Raw genomic sequence first — 19,692 nt, forward strand, 5'->3', positions numbered from 1 at the left:
CGTCACAAATAGGAATTTATGAAACCACATGGTCGCAGTCCCCGGAAGAATTTAGCAAGCAAGACCAACCCTCCTCTGTTATATTAGACGAATTTGCATTATGTAATGACAGCAACTCCCACGTTAACGGTGTTTCTACTTGACACAAGTCCATGTCAGGTCCATTTCCTCAGATTTGAGGATAAGACAACGTGAACAACTGAACTGTCCTGGTTCCAGAGTCTCTTGCAAGCAACCAACTTCGTCATACAGTGCAGCGCTAAGCTTGCTAGTTGGCTTGTCTATTCATTATCCACACAGGACCAGCGAATTTCTGGGCTATTGCTCACCCTACAAGGTGAGTTGTAAATTCATTTGGAGATATAAATCTGCGGAATACTTAATGCAGTTAGCAAACTGTTCGCTAACCATAGCGATATTAGCTACGTCCACTTGTCTTAGCTACCGAATATTTGCAGCTAACTGTATGATAACTATTTAACGCTGTCTACCGATGATTTATGAAACTAGCGAACTGAATAGCTAACTCAGCTACTAAGTAGAGGTGATTTACAGTATGCCTCTTCCAAATTAATGTTTTTTTTCTTCCCTAAAATGGCTTAAAAGGTACAGCTAGCTAGATAGCTAATTAAGTAGCTATCTAACGTTATAGTTTAGTAATATACGGGTTGACAGCGTTATATGTTAAAGTAACAGCAACGGTTTTGTGGTTTTGTCTTCATTTAAAGCCTAATCTGGTTAAACCACGGCAAGTGTAAACTTCTGAGTCACATACCCGTGAACAAAGGATTAGCGAATACCGGTTTTCAGTAGTTTACGACTCGCATTCAGAATGTTAACTGTAGCCTACTCACTTCAGGTTTCTGATTTTGCATTGTGAGTGTGCGTGTACTAGATTTGTTAGAAACATCTGAATAGCATCAGATACTACTTGTTTAGCCTTATCTGACATTGTCTACTAGCACATGCAATCAAACGAAACAAATGAGATGGTTGTGTTTTTCAAAAACTCCCACTGGAGTTGTGGACTATATTTTTCCGACTGAACTCTTATGCAAACTCACAGAACTTTTCATAAAATTTTTGTTGTTGCTAAACTGGAATGGATCCGTGAATTTCTTTTAACCCACAAATTATGTGGACCCACAGTTACTCAATAGAATCCGTGGTTTATTTAAACATTTAATCCATTACTCACAGCGGACATCCGGCCAAATTAAATGAATTAACTTGTGTATTTATTTCAAGTATATAGTCTGTTTATTTGGTAAAGGTCGTTATCCCTTTGTTCCAGATGTTTCAGATCAAGAAAATCTGCTGTATAGGCGCTGGCTACGTGGGAGGCCCGACATGTAGCGTGATCGCGCACATGTGTCCAGAAATCAAAGTCACCGTGGTGGATGTCAACGAGTCCAGAATAAAGGCCTGGAACTCGGACACGCTGCCGATCTATGAGGTACTGTAACTGTTCATCTGCTTTCTGTCCAGCATAGCAGGGCAGTGGAGAGCTGTTTGGGTTGGATCTCTGCAATGACTGGACTGTAACTGGCTCTGTTTATTCCATGACAGTCCTTTATTGTTATTGACTGACAGAATGATTAAACTGTGAAAAGAAATATAATGACAGGTGGAGTTGATATACATTTCAATTTGTTTATTGCCTGTATGTTCCCTCCCCTTATTCTGTTAGTAGGGTTGTATTTTTTTTCATAAATACATGAGTTTGCTGTCATTTAAAATATGCTATTTCAAGTAGTCCAGTTGTCAGATGTCCTAACTTAATTGGGGAAAGTGACGTTGTCTGTTTCCACCCCTAGCCAGGCCTGAAGGAGGTTGTTGAGTCCTGCCGAGGGAAGAATCTCTTCTACTCCACAGACATAGACACCGCTATTAGGGAAGCAGACCTTGTCTTCATCTCTGTGAGTATGCAGGAGGCTATTGGTCGGACAGCGACTGAGCGATGTGTTCGTGAGCGCGCTTACGATGTGCAGACTCGATGAATGTTTGGTGTTTCAATCAAGAAAAGATGGCAAAGGGGCTGCATTTACCCGTGAATCTGTGTTTGTATTGCTTCCATTTTTATGTCACAGTTTAATTTAAGACCAGGCAGAGAAGCTTTAAGAAAAGGACCGGTGCACTAACCCCGTTTGTGCGCCTGTAGGTGAACACCCCGACTAAGACTTATGGGATGGGGAAAGGGCGCGCGGCAGACCTCAAGTTCATCGAGGCGTGCTCCCGGCGGATCGTCGAGGTGTCGGAGGGCTACAAGATCGTGACGGAGAAGAGCACCGTGCCGGTCAGGGCTGCCGAGAGCATCCGCAGGATCTTCGATGCCAACACCAAGCCCAGCCTCAACCTGCAGGTGAGCCCTGCCTGCGTGAGGCGTGTGCGTGCGTGCGTACGTGGTGTGTGTGCGTGCCTGCGTGCGTGCGTGTCATCAGCAACAAGCCCAGCCTCAACCTGCAGGTGAGCCCTGCCTGCGTGAGGCGTGTGCGTGCGTGCGTACGGGTGTGTCTGTTGTGCGTGGTGACGTCGTCTCACGGCGTGTGTGTCGCGTGCACTGCGTGTGTGGTTGTCATCAGCACCAAGCCCAGCCTCAACCTGCAGGTGAGCCCTGCCTGCGTGAGGCGTGTGCGTGCATGCGTACGGGTATGCGTGTGTGCGTGCGTACGGGTGTGTGTGCGTGTCTGCGTGCGTGCGTGTCATCAGCAACAAGCCCATCCCCAACCTGCAGGTCAGTCCTGCATGCGTGCGTGCGTACGGGCGTGTGTGTGCGTGTGTCATCAGCACCAAGCCCAGCCTCAACCTGTAGGCCAGTCCTGCATGCGTGTGTGATATCAGCACTGAGCTTGAGTAATGTGTGTGTGTGTGTCTGTGAATGTGTGTGTGTATGTGTTATATCTCAAGCCCAGTGTGATGGGATTGGATGGCATGTTGTTGTATGTTCGGCTGTCTGTGCATGTGCCTTTCGGTGTTGATGGCACTCTTGAGGCATGCCGCTGCCTGTAGCTCAAGGCCGAGGTGAGCCGTGGCTGGGTGTGCATGATTGACAGGTCCGCTGCATGAACACACCCAGTCAAAACCTGTTAGGTTTGCAGACAGGAAGTCATGAGTGTGGAGACCTGTTATAGCACGCGCACACACACACACGCGTGCGCGCACACCTACATCTGCTGTAGTCTTGCCTCACCTGCCACACATGGCCGTGGGACAGGAAGTGGGCAGATCTTTTGGTCAAAAAAAATAAATAAATAAAAATCAAAAGCAGGAGTACCAGAACATAGCAGGTGAAGGTGATGTCATAGAAACCACGGAGACGACCGCTTCTTGACCCCAGGGGTTCCTCTGCGTCCCTCCCAGGTCCTGTCCAACCCAGAGTTCCTCGCGGAGGGGACGGCCGTCCGGGACCTGAAGGAGCCGGACCGCGTTCTGATTGGTGGAGACGAGACGCCCGATGGCCAGCGTGCCATCCAGGCCCTGGCGGCCGTCTACGAGCACTGGGTCCCCAAAGAGCGCATCATCACCACCAACACCTGGTCCTCGGAGCTCTCCAAACTGGTCAGCGCACTCCGCAGCGCACCGCAGTTTTGCAGTTTTTTTATTTATTTTTTTGGTAAAATTTTCCAGGGCATGTAGTTATAAGCAGGAAACCCTTGGGGGTATTCAAGACCAGGCTTGACACAATGCTAGAGTAGGCAAATTGAATGACAAAATGGGCATTCTTATGTTTTACGACTGATGTGGTCAGTGCTGATGATGCTCGCTGGGTGCTGTAGCAGACAGCTAATCCTTACTGGGGCGCACAGAGATACAGTTGGTAACGTTTTCTGGTTGTGTGTAGTGTTAAAGTCAGAACTGCTAATGGCTAATAGCATGTGCACTGCAGTGTTCTTCATTAATTCAAAGGAGGGCCACTCTTACCAAATGAACATTAGTTTGGGGGGCCGCAGAGGGACGCTCAGTTTATGAATGTTAGGTCGGTGGGTCGCAGACGGACGCTCAGTTTAAGTGTAATGACCGCGTTGCAGGCAGCCAACGCCTTCCTGGCCCAGCGGATCAGCAGCATCAACTCCATCAGCGCGCTGTGCGAGGCCACGGGGGCCGACGTGGAGGAGGTGGCCCGCGCCATCGGCATGGACCAGCGCATCGGCAGCAAGTTCCTCAAGCCCAGCATCGGTGAGTGGGGGCGGAGGGGGGCGTCGGGGGAGGCCCCAGAAATGAGATCCGATCTTGGGCATCAGGGGGTCCCAGAAATTATATCCGAACCAGGTCTTTCTTTTCTATTTTTCTATTTTTATATATTCGCGTGTAGTCAGGATGTTGGGGCCTTGGTGGCGTGACACCTCTGTGTAATCCCCCCCCCCATTTTTTGCATCCCTTCTCTCTTTCAGGGTTTGGTGGGAGCTGCTTCCAGAAGGATGTGCTGAACCTGGTGTACCTGTGTGAGGCTCTCAACCTCCCGGAGGTGGCTTCTTACTGGCAGCAGGTAACCGTGGATACCTCCAACCTGTCCATGTACTGTAGACAGGGCTCTCCTACATACACATGCAGTAGTTTACCAGCTGCTTATTTTATATTGTTTTCTGTCTGTGCTGTGAGCAGATATGTCCTGCTCTCAGATGTTAAGAACATTCTAGGGGCATATTTGTGCTCTCACACCTTAAAGGGTTAAGTCAGGGTAAGTGTAGTGTAGAATACTGGTGTGGAACAGTGCGTGACCCCTGCCTGCCTCTCAGGTCATCGACATGAACGAGTATCAGAGGCGAAGGTTCGCCTGCCGGATCATCGACTGTCTCTTCAACACCGTCACTGGGAAGAAGATCGCGCTGCTGGGCTTCTCCTTCAAGAAGGACACGGGAGACACCCGGTATAACCTCGATTAAACCCTTATAACACGCACACACACACACACACAGACACACACGCCCTCCATCTCTCTATCTCTCTCTCACACACACTCGCAGATGCACACTCCCTCTGTCTCTCTCTCACACACATACACACACACACACACACACACTTCTCTCTCTCACACACACACACACACACACACACACACAGAACAGACACACACGTTCTCTCTCCTTTTAATTATTAACCCTGCTGTTTTATGTGGGTTTCTGTGTGAGTCTGTACATTTTCGCTCCCCGTTAAACTTTCTCTCTCTCGGCACTTTAACCTTTTAATTCTTTCATATGCGATCTCCTACTGATTTTCGCTGCCTGTGCCTTTGCATAACTAACGGAATATTTCATTTGCAGCTCTAGCAGAGCGGAGCTGCTTGGAGTGAAAACCGGTTCTTGGCATTTTGCTCACGGCTCAAAGTTAAAAAAAAAAAAAAAAAAGAAAAGAAGTAGAAGCTGGCAATATTGTGTGCAGTCAAATATAGTCAATTGAAATGATAAAACCAAACTGTTACCCTATGAACCTCAACAGAACAACAGAGTGACCATGATGCACTTCTTCCCCAGGGAGTCGTCCAGTATCTACATCTCCAAATACCTGATGGACGAGGGGGCAAAGCTGTACATATTTGACCCGAAGGTTCTGAAAGAGCAGATCATTCAGGACCTGTCCCAACCCAGCATCTCTGAGGACAACCCAGGGCGGGGTGTGTACACGTGTGTGTGTGCGTGTGTGTGCATGGTGTGTATGCAAGTTATTGTAGTGCCATATAGAGGCAGACCAGATTTTTTTTAAGATTGCCATTGGGAGGAGCTGTCAAACTGGCTCTGCAGGTTGTGCCAATGTGCGTAACGAGAGTGCAGGTGAGAGAAGTGCTCTCCACGCCTGTCTTTGGAGAGAGCAACACCCTGCTGAACGATCACCAGTGCAGTCATTGCACCTGGCACATATGCAGAGGGCAAAGGGGAGTTTGACGGAGTTCAGGCGTTTTGCTTTGACTTCTGCTCTTAATTTATTGGCTTAGTCACAGTGACCCCTTTTACGCAACCGTATAGTTTGCAGAGGTGAAAAATCCGGGTTCAGGAAGTGAAATTCCTCCCCAGTATTTTGTCCCAATCACCTGAATTTGCTAGTTGGCACAGTTCTTCCGTCAGGAGGTAGAACTAATTAGTGAAATCAGCCGGCCGAGTTTATGGGTGGAAGGAACACATGGCTGGATTTTTACTTTCTGACCCCTGGACTTTTGTGACTCAGTATATTTTGGGAGGTATAACATATTTGGCTATGCAAGTGCTAATCATGTCAGTTAAGTTGGGTTGATTACTTGGAACGGATTCTACTGGAGCATACACGGTTGTGTGCGTTTGGCATCCCTTTGGGTGCGGTGAAATGACGGTTGCTTTTTCTGTACGCAGTGTCTGAGCTGGTGACGGTGACCAAGGACCCGTACGAGGCATGCAAGGGGGCGCACGCCCTGGTCATCTGCACGGAGTGGGACATGTTCACGGTTCGACCTCGCCCCTCTCTTTGCACTTGCCTTTACTGATCTGTTCTCTCATTAGTCTCACGTCTTTCCCAGGGTTCACCTTCTTTACCTTTTAAGGTGGAATACTCCTTTCCCCCAAAGTAGCTAAATTATATTTTCCTTTTGTTTTTTTTGTTTGTTTTTCATACCCTCTGTTAAATGTAATTGTGATGCCCTGTGTAATTATTCATTTGTAACTGGACCTATTAAAAAATAATTATTGATTGAGAACAGCAATGGTAAATTAGACAGTTTGTATCCTTGGTTATTGACTCCTGCCTTTTGTACACACGTTATCAGGATATTGTTATATTCTGCATCTGACGTTAAATATAATTGTAATAGGAAAACTGATCTCAGTTCACAACAGCAATAGTAACTGGTTTTCTGTGTTGTTTTTTGTAATCCATAAAGGATCTGGACTATGAGAAGATTTACTTCCAGATGCTGAAGCCTGCGTTCATATTCGACGGCAGACGGGTTCTGGACCACCTTCACCCCAGACTGCAGAGCATCGGCTTTCACGTGCGTAATCCATCACGTCACGTTCGTTTAGCTAGCGGGCGCTCTCATCCAGAGCAGCTCAAAGTGCGAGAGAACACAAGTGCAGTCTCCTGACCAGCAGTGTCCTATTCGGTGAACGACATTCCCGGACTAGCTAGTGAGTGAGTGGGCTAACGGTGCAAAGGACTAGCCCTAATTGCTCTAGAAGGGCTCTGCAGAACCAGTAAAACCAACAGGAAAAATGAGGGAATTTGTTCTCCAAAGGATATTTGGGTCAAGCCTTTCTGTGGCAGCTGTCCTTCTCAGTGTTTTAAGTTTGCGTATGTGCTGGTTGAACTTTTTCCAGACTAAAATAATCAGTAACTCAGTGTAGACCTTGAAATAGCCCAGGTGTTCATGTTGTCTGTGTTCTTCCTCAGATTGAGACCATTGGCAAGAAGGTGGCCACCGCCCGTATCCCCTTCACTCCCCCCGCAGGGGTCCCGCGAATCAGCGCCAGAGAGCCCCCGACCAAGAAGGCCAAAATCTAAGAGCACCCATCTCCCCCTCCCCTCCAGGATCAATGGCTATAACTGACTTCCTGTCAGCTGAGATTCAAATATTGACTGATTCCATCTCTCAGTACAATTATGTACTGTCCACCTCAAGTCAGTGTGAAAACAACTAAGAATATGCACACCCTACTCTGTCCATCTGCACACACCCATCCATGTTGCCCTGTCCTGTCTAATCCACTGGTCATTCAGTGTGCCCCCTAATGCTCAGCACTCGCTATTACCTGTATTGTGCACTGGTCAGTGTCTTACTGTATCCAAACATTGTCCTCCGTGGATCATGCACTCACTCAGTTTAATGGTTGTCGGTTTTTTTGTTGTTAATCCAGCAGTCTGTAATCCAGTACTCGACCCATGCAGCATTGACGTGGTTTGTCTTGGTTTCATTTCCAATCATGTCCCTGATTCAGCTTCATTCCCATTGATTTCATACCAGTTAGTGTGACAGCAGACTTGTACATTTTTTTATGAACAGAAAAGATTTTTTAAAATATGTCCTGTTATACAGGATTTTCAAGTTTGCTAAAAAAAAAACCTCAATGCCACTGAAGTTTATTGAGAAATAAATAAAATGGACCAATGCACTTGATCATGTCTCCAGTTTCCTGAATGCTATACAGGCTAAGATGACCTTGCTTTGTGCCTCTTTATATGGTCTTCCAGAAGCTGTACTTCCACAAAATATTCAATGTCAATGTGTCACTCACCCTAATATGTGACTCTTTCCACGAGTAGTTGTCACTACTTGTCACCTTTAGTCACTACAGGCAAAACCCAAAAGGTATTCAGAAAACAAACATTCAATATGGCAGTATCCATTTATTATATAATTTTAGTCACAATTTAAATAATTCCAATTTATGTATATTAACATACACCAAGTCTGAAAACCTCACCAAATCTCCCGGAGATCAAACAGAATATGGAAAATATTCAGCCGTGATTCAGATCAAATTGTGTGCAGTAGCACCGTATAATAATAGTGGAGCATTTTTTTGCATGTTTTTATAGCACGTTGACTATAGATGAGCCCGTATCTGGACGGATTGCAGTTTACGCCCATAGCAGATAGAATTGAATAACTCAAATTTTTCCCAGGGAATATAAAAGAAAAATGCGAAGCTGGCAAAGAATACAACTGATTACATTTCTATAAATATCTTTCAAAGAAACAAGTCAATAAATCCGGTGATGTAGTGCCCCCAGCTGTCAATCATCTTTATCATCCAATCTCTAAACAGTGCTTGCAATAGCAGAACACTTCAGGTCCAATCACGCGACACCTGGGGATTCAAGAAGCCTCACTCTCCCATTGTGTCCCTATGTGACAGGCTCCTTCCCCCTTAAATTTTGGGAGCTCTGATGAAGCCCTAACAGCGCCAGTTCCACTCTCTATTAAGTGCTATCCCTGTGAAAGCCTCTGCTGACTCACATAGTATATTGACCCTATACAGATTAAACAGTTTACGTGAGGCATTAGTAATCACACATACACATGCCACACCCAAAAAAACACTATTTTTTCCTTCTGTCTGTCAGTCTCCCCATCCCTCAACACACTTCTGTACCCCACTTTGCTCCAATGCGTTTGTGCGCTTATATTCTGACTGTGCCACGACGATAGCTATACAGAAAGTACTGTACACGAATGTTCATACGGGTACACAGTAGCTACCATGTTCAATATATTTCTGTTTTGCAATGTGTATTGTTCTACAAGTTTAAAGAGACTTTGACCATTACGGGGGGGAGTGGCTTTGAAGGGTTTGGTGGGTGGGGGAGGGGGGGGGGGTCCTGGGAAAATGGCCCTCCCAGCAGTCTCATTCGGCTGCAGTCCTCCGCTTCTCAATGAGATTCTTCAAGAAGAATTCACCTGCGGAACGCAGTCCCAGTCAGTGCTCACGCCCCTGACGCGGCAATCGTTACGGCAGCCTAGCACCTGCTGCAGTCACCTTCCGCCACAGCGGAGGCCATCTTAAACTGCGCTGCCCTCTTCAGCGGCACGCGGGCGCGAGACGGGTTTTAGTCACATGGTGAGAGGGCGCAGTGTGACGCATACCTGCTTTGTAAGACGAACGCACGAGAGGGCCGCTGGCCGTGTAGACGAAGCCCATCTCCTTCCCCGTCTTCTCCCAGTGCGCAAACTTCTCAGGGGTCACATACTCGTCCACCTGCGCGCACACAAATGCAACCGTGATTATCGAATGAAGCAATTCAGAGGAAGAAAGTGCCCTGTTCACAGGTATGCGGACAACATGCCTTCTGGGCTTAATGTCTTTATAAGGTACTGCAGAAGCTTTAAGCTGCCAAAACATCCTGCCCCAAACATGAACCAGTGGCGCTGAAAACACTGCCTTTAGTTCAATATGGTAGTCAATACTAGAGAGTAGTCAAAGTGTGGAGTAGCCTGCAAGGCCATGTAGAAGAGGCAGAAACTCTGGAGTTTTCAAGACCAGGCTTGATACGGTGTTAGACAGTATCAAGCCTGTAGGCAATCACAGCACTAGGTACCATTTAGTCAGGAAAATGGAGAGCATTGTTGGGCTGAATTGCCTGTTCTTATCATTATGTTATATTACGTTAACATGTTAGCAACTATGATTTCAAATGTGGTGGAGCGACACCACACTGGAAGAAAAACGGTCCTACCTTGAGGTGTCGTTTGGTGGGCTGCATGTACTGTCCCAGAGTCAAACAGTCCACCCCGGACTCCCGGAGCTCTGAGCAGACGAAAAACGCACAAGTTAAATGGTTAAAATGGACTGCGTTTTATATAGCGCTTTTATCCAAAGCGCTTTACAATTGATGCCTCTCATGCAAGGTGCCAATCAGCTCGTTGGGAGCAATTAGGGGTTAGGTGTCTTGCTCAGGGACACTTCGACATGCCCAGGGCGGGGGATCGAACCGGCAACCCTCCGACTGCCAGACAACCGCTCTTACCTCCTGAGCTATGTCGCCCCCAAGTGGGTGCTTCACATTGGTAGTGGCTGAGCCAAGTTTCCCCCTGACGCTTTGAGTCACTAGCAAATGCAATAAACAAGTACAAGAATAATGACAATTAAAGCTGTGAGCGGTTACCTTTCATGGTGGAGTGGACCTGCTCGTCGGTCTCTCCGAGCCCCAGCATGATGGAGGTCTTGGTCAGGACCGAGGGCTTCACGGCCTTGGCGTGGCGCAAAACGCTCAGCGATTGGTCAAAGTTGGCCCGTGGGTCACGTACGTGCCTGTGCTCAAACAGCAGCCACAAAACACAACATAACCAAACGGCCTACACTATATCATCTGTCCAGCACGACCTCAAGCCCAAAAGTAATCATCAATGTCCCTGCACCACCTGCTGGTGTGGCTGAGTATTACAGCGCGCAGACAAACCATAGAGTGCTATAATCCCTGTCTACCGAGATCCTCATCAGCCACAAACTAAACTTCCAGTTCAGTAGTCTTTACCTTTGTCAATGTGACAAGCCCTAACAGGATAACCTTGATTCAATTTGAAACATTAGAGCTAACAGGATAACCTTGATTCAATTTGAAACATTAGAGCTAACAAAGTTCAGGAATTCCATTAAAGCATATAAACAGGTCTAGAACCATTGTGGCCTTTCTGGGTTTAGAGCTAAACTGGGGTCCTTGGAATTAATTAATCTAAACGTTTCAACTGAGACAAAGAGTCAGTAAGAGCAATCAGTGTTCACTTATTAACCTCAGCCATGTTCTAATGGACCCAACGCCCCCCTATTGCCACAGCAGAGATAAGGCCTGCTGGTCCGTCCGCGGTGCCTCCTAACACACTCTAATATCACTCATGCACCTCTCCTCCCCCTGCTGTGCACCCTGTATGTTTCAGTTTCCCCAGAGCTCACACACTCTTTACTGCATGCTCTAATACTGCCCCCTGGTGGACAGTTGTAGGCAGTTGAATTTGTTTGAAGAAATAGGTAACAGAAAGTAGAATGACCTGATTTTTTTTTTTTTTTTACTTAATTGCATCGTCAGTATTTAACCCTGGTATGCTTTCATCCACTGTAATGTACTATTTAATCTACTATTTCACCAGAGCCAAAGAAACAATGGAATAAAGTTTCATCCAAAGCCAGGAAGAAGACAACAGAGGAGTGTGAGAAAAAAGAGGGATGAGGAAACGAGACAGGGCTGGTGTGGGACCGCAGGGTGCGGGAGGGCGGTGTGCGCATGGTCCAGGGTCCCGAGACAAAGGGGTCTCATTCGGGACAGCGGCCTCACCTCTGCAGCTGCCGCACTGTCTCCACGTTGTGGGCGTACACGTCCAGCCCAGAGAGCGCAATCTTCTCCACCGCCGCCAGGTCGCCCCTGAAGTCTGGGGTCAAGCACTCTACCAGGATATCGGGGCTCCTGTTTAACCAAAACACAGTGAACTCTTAAGCCTACCTGCCTGCATTACCTCTCTGCAGAGAGACATTTTATTTTTCCATGAGAGCTCCCTCCAAATGAACTTCCTTCTTTGACTCTCTAGGACATTCGTTGTCAAACACATACTTTTATAACCCCACTGATATCTAACAGAAAACCTAGACAGGCCATATCAGTAAATAACAGTCCAGTGAAATAACATTACTGCAGAGGGTGCTATGGCTTCCTCATGAAAGAGATATAGCCCAGTCAGACACACAGGAACAGGGCACTGATTGCTCACCTCTCCTTTAGTTTGGACACAGTTTCGGCAAAGTGCTCAGCTCCTCCATCAACGATGTCTGTCCCACAGAGGCAAGCACAAAAAATAAAGAAATTTGGTTTCACCACACACAAGCAAACGTGCAATAAAGCCCTCGTCTCTCCACGTCACAAACATGGCAACCAATCTGGCAAGAAATTACTAATCACCCCCCCTTTACAGTACATTTGCATGCTGTTGCCAGATCAAGTACGCTATCTCCCGCCCGAACACTGTGACTTTGAGAGGGAAAGCCCTGCAAAGCCACGGTCATGCTCATGCTCACCGTCTCTGTCCACGGACGTCAGCACCACGTAGTCCAGGCCCCACGCCGCGATGGCCTTGGCCGTGTTTTCGGGCTCGTTGGGATCCAGAGGGGGTGGCTTTCGAGCCGTCTTCACCGAGCAGAACCGGCACCCTCTAGTGCACGTGTCCCCCATCAGCTGCATGGGGGACGGGACATACAGTCTGGACCTTAGAGCGCTCGGTCTGGAGCTACTGAAGACTTCACTGAACATTTAACTGAGTAAACCTGTCACAACGGGCAAGTGGAAAACCAACAGTACTGTACAGGTGATGCAAATCAGAAGCATTCTGTGGATCACACAGCCACCTAATATTTGTGTTATGCATTTCCACTAGAGATTAGTTTAAAATAAAAGTGACATCATGCAGTTTATTCACATCACAAACCAGCTAAAATACTAAACAGCCAACCAGAGGAACTGTGCATGACAGCCCAGAATATCCTCCTAAGTCCCAGCAATTCATTTTTGTCCCAGCAGGCAATATGAGTCTCTGATCTTAATATATATATATAAGTATATATTCTACTATGCTGAAGCCTACACTACAAGGGACGTTCGGTGAAAAAAAAATACAAACAATACATTTTAAAAAAATATTTTCACCGCAACATTTTTCTGTCATCCAAATACACTTGTATTATGTGGAAAATTTTTATACTTAAACTTTATTCCCATCGTAATAAAGGGTGTTGATCGTGCATAAGAGCAGCCGGATGACCCAGGGAATGTAGACCCCCCTTCCCCCCCGGGGAGATTTACCATGATGGTGGCTGTGGCTGTGGCATATTCCCCCCCTCCCCAACACTCCCCAATGTTGGGACATCGGGCTTCCTCACACACCTACAAACAAATACACAAATATCAAGTCAGTGCATTCTAAATTCTATAACAATTTATAAAATACATTGTTTAAAGACTTCAGACTCTAATTTTTTCTGTTTAAAAATAGCTTGAATCTCTCCTGTCTCTTCCGTGAGTTCTAGCTTTCTTCAGTTAATTCACAAAAGAAAAGAAAAGAAAATAAATGGCAACATAACAAGCCTTCCTCCTGAAGATTCTATTAGAAAGTGAAAAGGTTCATGGGTAATTAGTTCACTCTGCTCACAGTGTGCAGGTTTAGGTCCCGCAGGGTGCTCTTCAGCTTGTTGTAGTTCTTCCCGATCGGGATCTCTGTCTTCAGCCATGGGGGCAGCCTCAGCCTGAGAGGACAGAAGGCAGACCAATCAGAGCCTGTGCATCGAAACCCCTGTGAGTTTGCTAATAAAGGTTATAAAAACTACAGGATTCAAAAAGCACTGATATAATATATATATAAATACTATATATATAAATATAATATATATATATATATATATATTATAATAGTATATACTAATCAATATACATTATATTACAATCAGCTTATGATATATGGTATATAATGGGGACTTTATAATCACCCAGTCATTGCATAAAGCAAGAGGATTGCATCACAGTCCAAAGTCATTTCTCTATAACAGCCTCAGTTTAAATGCAAAATGTAACACAAATCTTTTAAAACAGACCACTGTAACTAAATATTGAGGACTTAACATTAGTTAGAAAAATGCTTGATCATAGCCTTGTGCATTATCAGGAAATGTCATAAACATTAAAGAGGAACGTAGGAACACGCCTCTAATAATATAACAGTTAAACGTGTTTCGGATTTGGTCCCGTAGTACCTCACCTCTCCCCCTTCTGTCGCTTTAGGTTTCCCCGGTATTCTTCCCACCGACTCTTCTCAGACAGCTCCCCAGAAATAAAGTCTTGCAAGTCCAGTCCGTGCTCCCTCAGTTCCTTCTTTCTCTCCTTCAGCACAGACGGTGATTTTGCAGCAGTTGTCAAACCATTAGCACAAACCTACGACAAAGCAGACAGAGGTAAATGAATGCCTAAAACCTAAGCGTAATTGAATAACCGTGCTCAACGGACAGCGACAACACCGGCCCATTTCCCCCAAAACAACATCACTAACGTTACCAGAAACTACACCTGTTTCCTGTTTTGGCATCTTGACTTTGATTGTAAATATTATCGAGCACATGTTTGTATTAATCACCTTCCTGCATGTCCCATACAGGTATCTATGTATAATGACAGCTATTTTTTGTTAAACAACGTAGCTAACTATGCTATTGTCATACGGCCCAAGTCCTTGTTTGCAAAGCCATCTAGAAAGCAAGCTATTAATTAACTACTGGGAAACAGGAAACAAATCAAAACAGACGCACATACTTGCGGCAGCTCTAGTCCCCGGGATTGTAAACACAGTCGAGCACAAGAGAAACGACCTACAACACCACCTCTCTGCATGATCGACGCCATGACTCCAGTTACTCAACCCGGTTTGTCACTGACAACACTCCGAGATTCTGGTATCGACTACTCAGTTCTGTCGGCGAATTAAACTACTACAGTGGTAGAGTTATGATAGATGTAGAGTGTTGAAAATAATTTTAATACACTCTTTATTTCGGTCCATATTGACTCGGAGTAAATGAAGTGATTCACCACTGTAACATTCTTTAGGTATTACTAAATATTTAATGCATTGTTGAAGTATGTCGTTTATCGTATGATCTTGCCTGGGGTCGTACATTTGGGGTGAGGTGAGGGGTGACGTGATACGCACGAAAACTACAATTGCGTAATGACGTCTTTCCTTCTTCCTTTCCTCTACTACCGGCGAGGTAAGGAGATGGATTTCATGTTCCAGAGCAATTAAAATCTACTGTAATCTGCCGTTTTTACGTGTTCTTTACATTGCAATATACCATCACACGGTTAAGTGAGTCCCATTCTTTATCACGCAATGCGTATTAATCAAATATACCTCACATTTCATTGTATAAAGCTGATTTATTCTCTTACTGTTTGAGACAGTTTATCCATATTTGAAAGGTAGGCCGTGTTCCACGCACCCGTGTCAAGATGGTCGGTATTTCGTGTAGTGCCAGTGGTTAAGACTAAATTACGTGGCTATCTCATTAAATTGCTTCCCTAGTTTATCGTAATTTAGTTAATTAATGGACTACTCTTAATCGAAGTGGTGTAATGCACGGCCCATGAGCTGCTGCTGTGTTACTAAACTGCCTGGGCAGCTAGCTAACTAAAGTTGGCTAGTTCAGATAGAGGCGGCCAACGTTACCCAGTCTTTGACATTGCAGGTAATAACGAAGTTAAATATATTAAGTCAAATTAACATTTCTGTTGTATGTTATTCTCAGAATGAAGACCATTCTCAGCAACCAGACAGTCGACATCCCCACCAACGGTATGTTTAGCATGTACTCGTCAGACTGCACGATCTCCTACCAGGCGCATCTTGTAGCTGCCTTTGACGGATATTTTTCAACTGGAACGCGGGGTTAACTTTTAGCCAATTTTATGCCTTGTCTGTTTCTTTTCTCAGTCGATGTGACGTTGAAAGGGCGAACCGTGATCGTCAAAGGACCCCGGGGTACCCTCCGCAGGGAGTTCAACCACATTAACCTGGAGCTCAGTCTCTTGGGCAAGAAACAGAAGAAGGTGAAGCTTGCACTGGGGTGTTCATAATTGCTCTAAATAGTTGCACGCTGTATTCGGCTCCATACAATTTACCGTAAGTTTGAGTAAAACTAAATTGTCTATTCGTGTTCAAACTGACTGTGTTTTGGTACGTTTCCTCAGCTTCGCGTCGACAAATGGTGGGGTAACCGAAAGGAGCTGGCCACCGTCCGCACCATTTGCAGCCATGTCCAGAACATGATCAAGGGAGTCACAGTGGTGAGTGAAGCCTCTCTGGACATCATTTTGTGTCTGATTCCCATCACATGATCCTTTGAACGAGAGGACTCTCCCATTATCCCACTAAGCTGGGGCTTTATACAGTTTATGCAGTAGTCATGACTGTTGTTTCCAGGCTAATCGTGTGATCTTTTTTCAGGGTTTCCGCTACAAGATGCGATCGGTGTACGCCCATTTCCCCATCAACGTGGTGATGCAGGAGAACGGCACGCTGGTGGAGATCAGGAACTTCTTGGGGGAGAAGTACATCCGCAGGGTCCGCATGAGGCCAGGTGAGTGGGTGGGGCTGGTGGGGTGAGTGTGGGGTTGTTCCTGGGGTAATGGGTAAAAAGCAAGTCTTACCGCTGACTTGGGAGTGTTTTGGATCGCCAAGGCAAAAATGTAATGATCCCACGGCAATGATAATGACCAAAAAATATATATACGGCATTGCCTTTCGTGTATCTCCAAAAGTGTTAGTGACTTACCGTGACTTACTGAGCCACCACACGTCTAAGCTTTCCTTCGCTCCATACAGGTGTGGCCTGCACGGTCTCTGCTGCCCAGAAGGATGAGCTGGTGCTGGAGGGCAACGACATAGAGCTGGTGTCCAACTCGGGTGAGTGAGCTGGGCCCGACACTTCCACTGGGATGGAGAACGTTTAGGAGGATTAGACCCAGACATGTCACACCACTATTCGGGAGCTGTAATGTACTTGTTCCCTGGTGTTTTTGTGGCCATGGAGCTTTAGAACAGACATTTTAAGAACCAGGAAAACCAGGTTCGGTAGGCCCCTGTCCTCTGCCCAACTGGCATAAACTACCCTCCTGCATTACTAAAGGTTTTCGCTCCCTACCCTATTGATGAGGTCAGTTCAATGCTGCGACTTGCCTCCTACGAGCGAATCACTTAAACTAGGCACCAGGTCGCTCACCGAGTCTATGCATGTGTTCTAAATCTGTATTTACCTTAAACTTGTCTGCCTGTATCTACCTTGTTTATGAAATGTTACTTTTTTTTAATCGAACTGCTCTACTGCTGCCGGGAAAGAGGATTCTTCTGCTTGGTTCTGCGGTTCTGTTCACACAAATCTGAAGTCACACAGTTTGCACAGCCTGTGAACTGAGTGTTCAGTCAAAGGTGCAGTGTCCCCATTCATTGTGGGGTACTTTGGAATAAAAGCAAGGTGCCTGATTCCAGTGCAGTGTCCAGACTTGTGTGAATAGGACCTTAAGGTGGCTGCAGTCTATTTCCTGGGCTTTCTTCATTTTCTGTGAACTGTGTTCTCTCTGAATATTACATTTCCCTGGAATCTCACTACAGAAATGAATAATTTGTAATATCTGGATAAGATTGATGCCACATTATGCCCCTTAATCAGTTTTGTTGTGTAGTCATCTTAATGCATTTATTTAAGTGCATACTGGAGCACACTTGTGTGAAAGGTTTGATTTTAATTCATGCAAGTGGTGTACAGTTAAGCTGTCCTTTTGATATCCTTTACACATGACTTGTAGTCACAAGCCATGCTAATAGCTACTGATGGTTGCAATGTCTGGCAAACTCCTCCCCCCCCCCCCCTTCATGAAGTGCTCAAATACAGGTCAGACACACTATTTGAGCCACACCCCTTCTGCCTCCCCCCCCCCCCCGTCAACCTACACATGCACAACCACACCTCTCAACCCCTTTACCTGTTTCTCTTCCTCTGGTTTGAGCCCTGATTGCTGTGTGCCTTTGAGATCATGTCTTATTGTACCCAGGTTGCTGTGATGCCGTCTCTCTCTCTCTGCCTGCTTTAACCTGCTACCCTGTGACTGTGTCTGCTGCCCTCTGTGCATGCTCTTCCTCACTGCCGTAGCCTCTCTCTTTCAGCCGCTCTGATCCAGCAGGCTACCACAGTCAAAAATAAGGATATCAGAAAGTTCTTGGACGGTATTTACGTGTCCGAGAAGGGAACCGTATTGGAGTCCGAACAATAAGCACTGTAGAGGTTAGAATTTACCCTGAAGCTTGACGGGGGTTTTGAATACGTGTGGCCTCCCCCATGAGTGTTTTCCTTGTCTTGTCTGCCAGCATTGTGACATCACGGCAGTTCTTGACATTTTCGGCCGACGTTTGCCTCAAGAACTGTCTGCGAAAATCCCTGCCACGTGCTCTAGATGCTAACAATGCAAGGTGGTTTTAATAATGAAAGTTTTAGAAGAGTGATACCCATTGTGTAAGTATTTGAAAAGTGAGAGAAGGGCAATCAGTCCTTAGCTTGAGTAAGTCTGAGGCTTGAATCTGTATAGTTGCTTTCTCTACAAAACAGTCTGCTTATCGCAGACTAGATATTTTATGAGAAATGACCATTCATGTTAACCAATACTGGTCAACTAAGTAATGTGATTAGTCTTTTTGTTTAATCAGACTGTGTAGAGTTCACAATATTAGGAAAGATTCTAAACCCCAGTTCTATAACTGGAAAATTGAATCTCATAATTAACCTGTTGTGAAAAGGCGTGGGGGAAATGTGCGTCCCCACCCCCCTCAGTGTATGGGAATTGGTAAACTCTCCCCCAGCCACCTTGCAGTCACATCATACCTGTGCACCTGCCTCACACCATTTTTTCCCCACTTTCTAGCTGCCTTGATCCAGCAAGCCACGACAGTGAAGCAGAAGGATATTCGTAAGTTCCTGGACGGGATCTACGTCAGCGAGAAGACCACTGTGGTGGCAGCAAATGAGGCTTAGAAAACCTGCCTAATCTGTCAATAAAATCACTTTTTTTCCATCTGAAGTTTGTGGTCAGTTGCAATTTCTTTGTTGTGTTCAATTAATTTTTCACATTGAAGAGCCCTGCCAATGTGCTTATGCCTTAGCCATGTTGGGTTTTGGTGCGTAGCACGTTCTACGACCATAGACTTGAGATGCAAACATTTTGCCAGTACAACATCTAGAAGATTCTTGATGTGATTTTTTTTTTTTGTCAAGAACCAAAACCCATCAGAACTGGTTTTGAAGGCTTCATGTGACTGAATTTTCAATTTCTGAGGTTTAATGGTTGGCAGTCCTTTGAAATGACTAGGAAAAAAGTGAAGTCTAAAGGTATAAGTTGACATAGGCTAACTGGTAGTTTTTAAATGCTGGTTTTGCAATTGCAAGCAGATCATGCCTGCTAAAGTAATTCTGAATGTAAGGTCCAGTGTAAGACCATCTCTGAGGCATGCTTGTACTTAAAGGGAGACTGCATGTTTAAATTGGTCTGAGCTGCTTTTGCACAAGCTGCTTTGGAGTTACTTCAAGCATATTTCTTTAGAGTGCAAACTCCTGATGCACTGTACCTGGAACTGTAAAGCTTACCTGTCATGAGAAAATTCTCAAAATATTTAAAATGTCCCAGCAGACAAATTCAGAATTATGCAAGTCTCAGACT

General features: G+C 45.7%; 3 protein-coding genes across 7 annotated transcripts; 2 read left to right on the top strand and 1 right to left on the bottom strand.

Moving 5' to 3' along the window:
• Positions 1-14: 14 nt before the first annotated feature.
• On the top strand, positions 15-8,077 carry ugdh (UDP-glucose 6-dehydrogenase). Of its 2 annotated transcripts, none has more exons than XM_064334939.1 (12): positions 15-337; positions 1,295-1,456; positions 1,818-1,919; positions 2,162-2,362; positions 3,361-3,558; positions 4,029-4,176; positions 4,392-4,486; positions 4,737-4,867; positions 5,472-5,611; positions 6,321-6,412; positions 6,845-6,955; positions 7,354-8,077. In XM_064334939.1, the coding sequence occupies exons 2-12, from the start codon at positions 1,295-1,297 to the stop codon at positions 7,462-7,464; spliced, it is 1,491 nt and encodes a 496-aa protein (XP_064191009.1). In that variant the 5' UTR covers positions 15-337; the 3' UTR covers positions 7,465-8,077. The 2 variants fall into 2 exon arrangements, with proteins under 2 accessions (XP_064191009.1, XP_064191010.1); XM_064334940.1 differs by lacking the exon at positions 15-337 and adding an exon at positions 736-876.
• Positions 8,078-8,287: 210 nt separating this feature from the next.
• lias (lipoic acid synthetase) lies at positions 8,288-14,900 on the bottom strand. Its single transcript, XM_064334941.1, has 11 exons — positions 14,743-14,900; positions 14,195-14,367; positions 13,592-13,685; positions 13,246-13,326; positions 12,465-12,621; positions 12,161-12,218; positions 11,731-11,859; positions 10,567-10,712; positions 10,138-10,208; positions 9,548-9,659; positions 8,288-9,361 (listed from the first exon to the last, which is right to left on the bottom strand). The coding sequence occupies exons 1-11, from the start codon at positions 14,830-14,832 to the stop codon at positions 9,309-9,311; spliced, it is 1,164 nt and encodes a 387-aa protein (XP_064191011.1). The 5' UTR covers positions 14,833-14,900; the 3' UTR covers positions 8,288-9,308.
• Positions 14,901-15,172: 272 nt separating this feature from the next.
• On the top strand, positions 15,173-19,056 carry rpl9 (ribosomal protein L9). Of its 4 annotated transcripts, XM_064334966.1 has the most exons (8): positions 15,271-15,295; positions 15,735-15,781; positions 15,920-16,035; positions 16,177-16,272; positions 16,433-16,565; positions 16,811-16,891; positions 18,149-18,266; positions 18,901-19,056. In XM_064334966.1, the coding sequence occupies exons 2-7, from the start codon at positions 15,736-15,738 to the stop codon at positions 18,253-18,255; spliced, it is 579 nt and encodes a 192-aa protein (XP_064191036.1). In that variant the 5' UTR covers positions 15,271-15,295; position 15,735; the 3' UTR covers positions 18,256-18,266; positions 18,901-19,056. The 4 variants fall into 4 exon arrangements, with proteins under 4 accessions (XP_064191034.1, XP_064191036.1, XP_064191033.1 ...); XM_064334964.1 differs by lacking the exons at positions 15,271-15,295; positions 18,149-18,266 and adding an exon at positions 15,173-15,197; XM_064334963.1 differs by lacking the exon at positions 18,149-18,266.
• Positions 19,057-19,692: the final 636 nt, after the last annotated feature.

This window comes from Anguilla rostrata, chromosome 5 (assembly GCF_018555375.3).
Source record: "Anguilla rostrata isolate EN2019 chromosome 5, ASM1855537v3, whole genome shotgun sequence".
Taxonomy (NCBI): domain Eukaryota; kingdom Metazoa; phylum Chordata; class Actinopteri; order Anguilliformes; family Anguillidae; genus Anguilla; species Anguilla rostrata.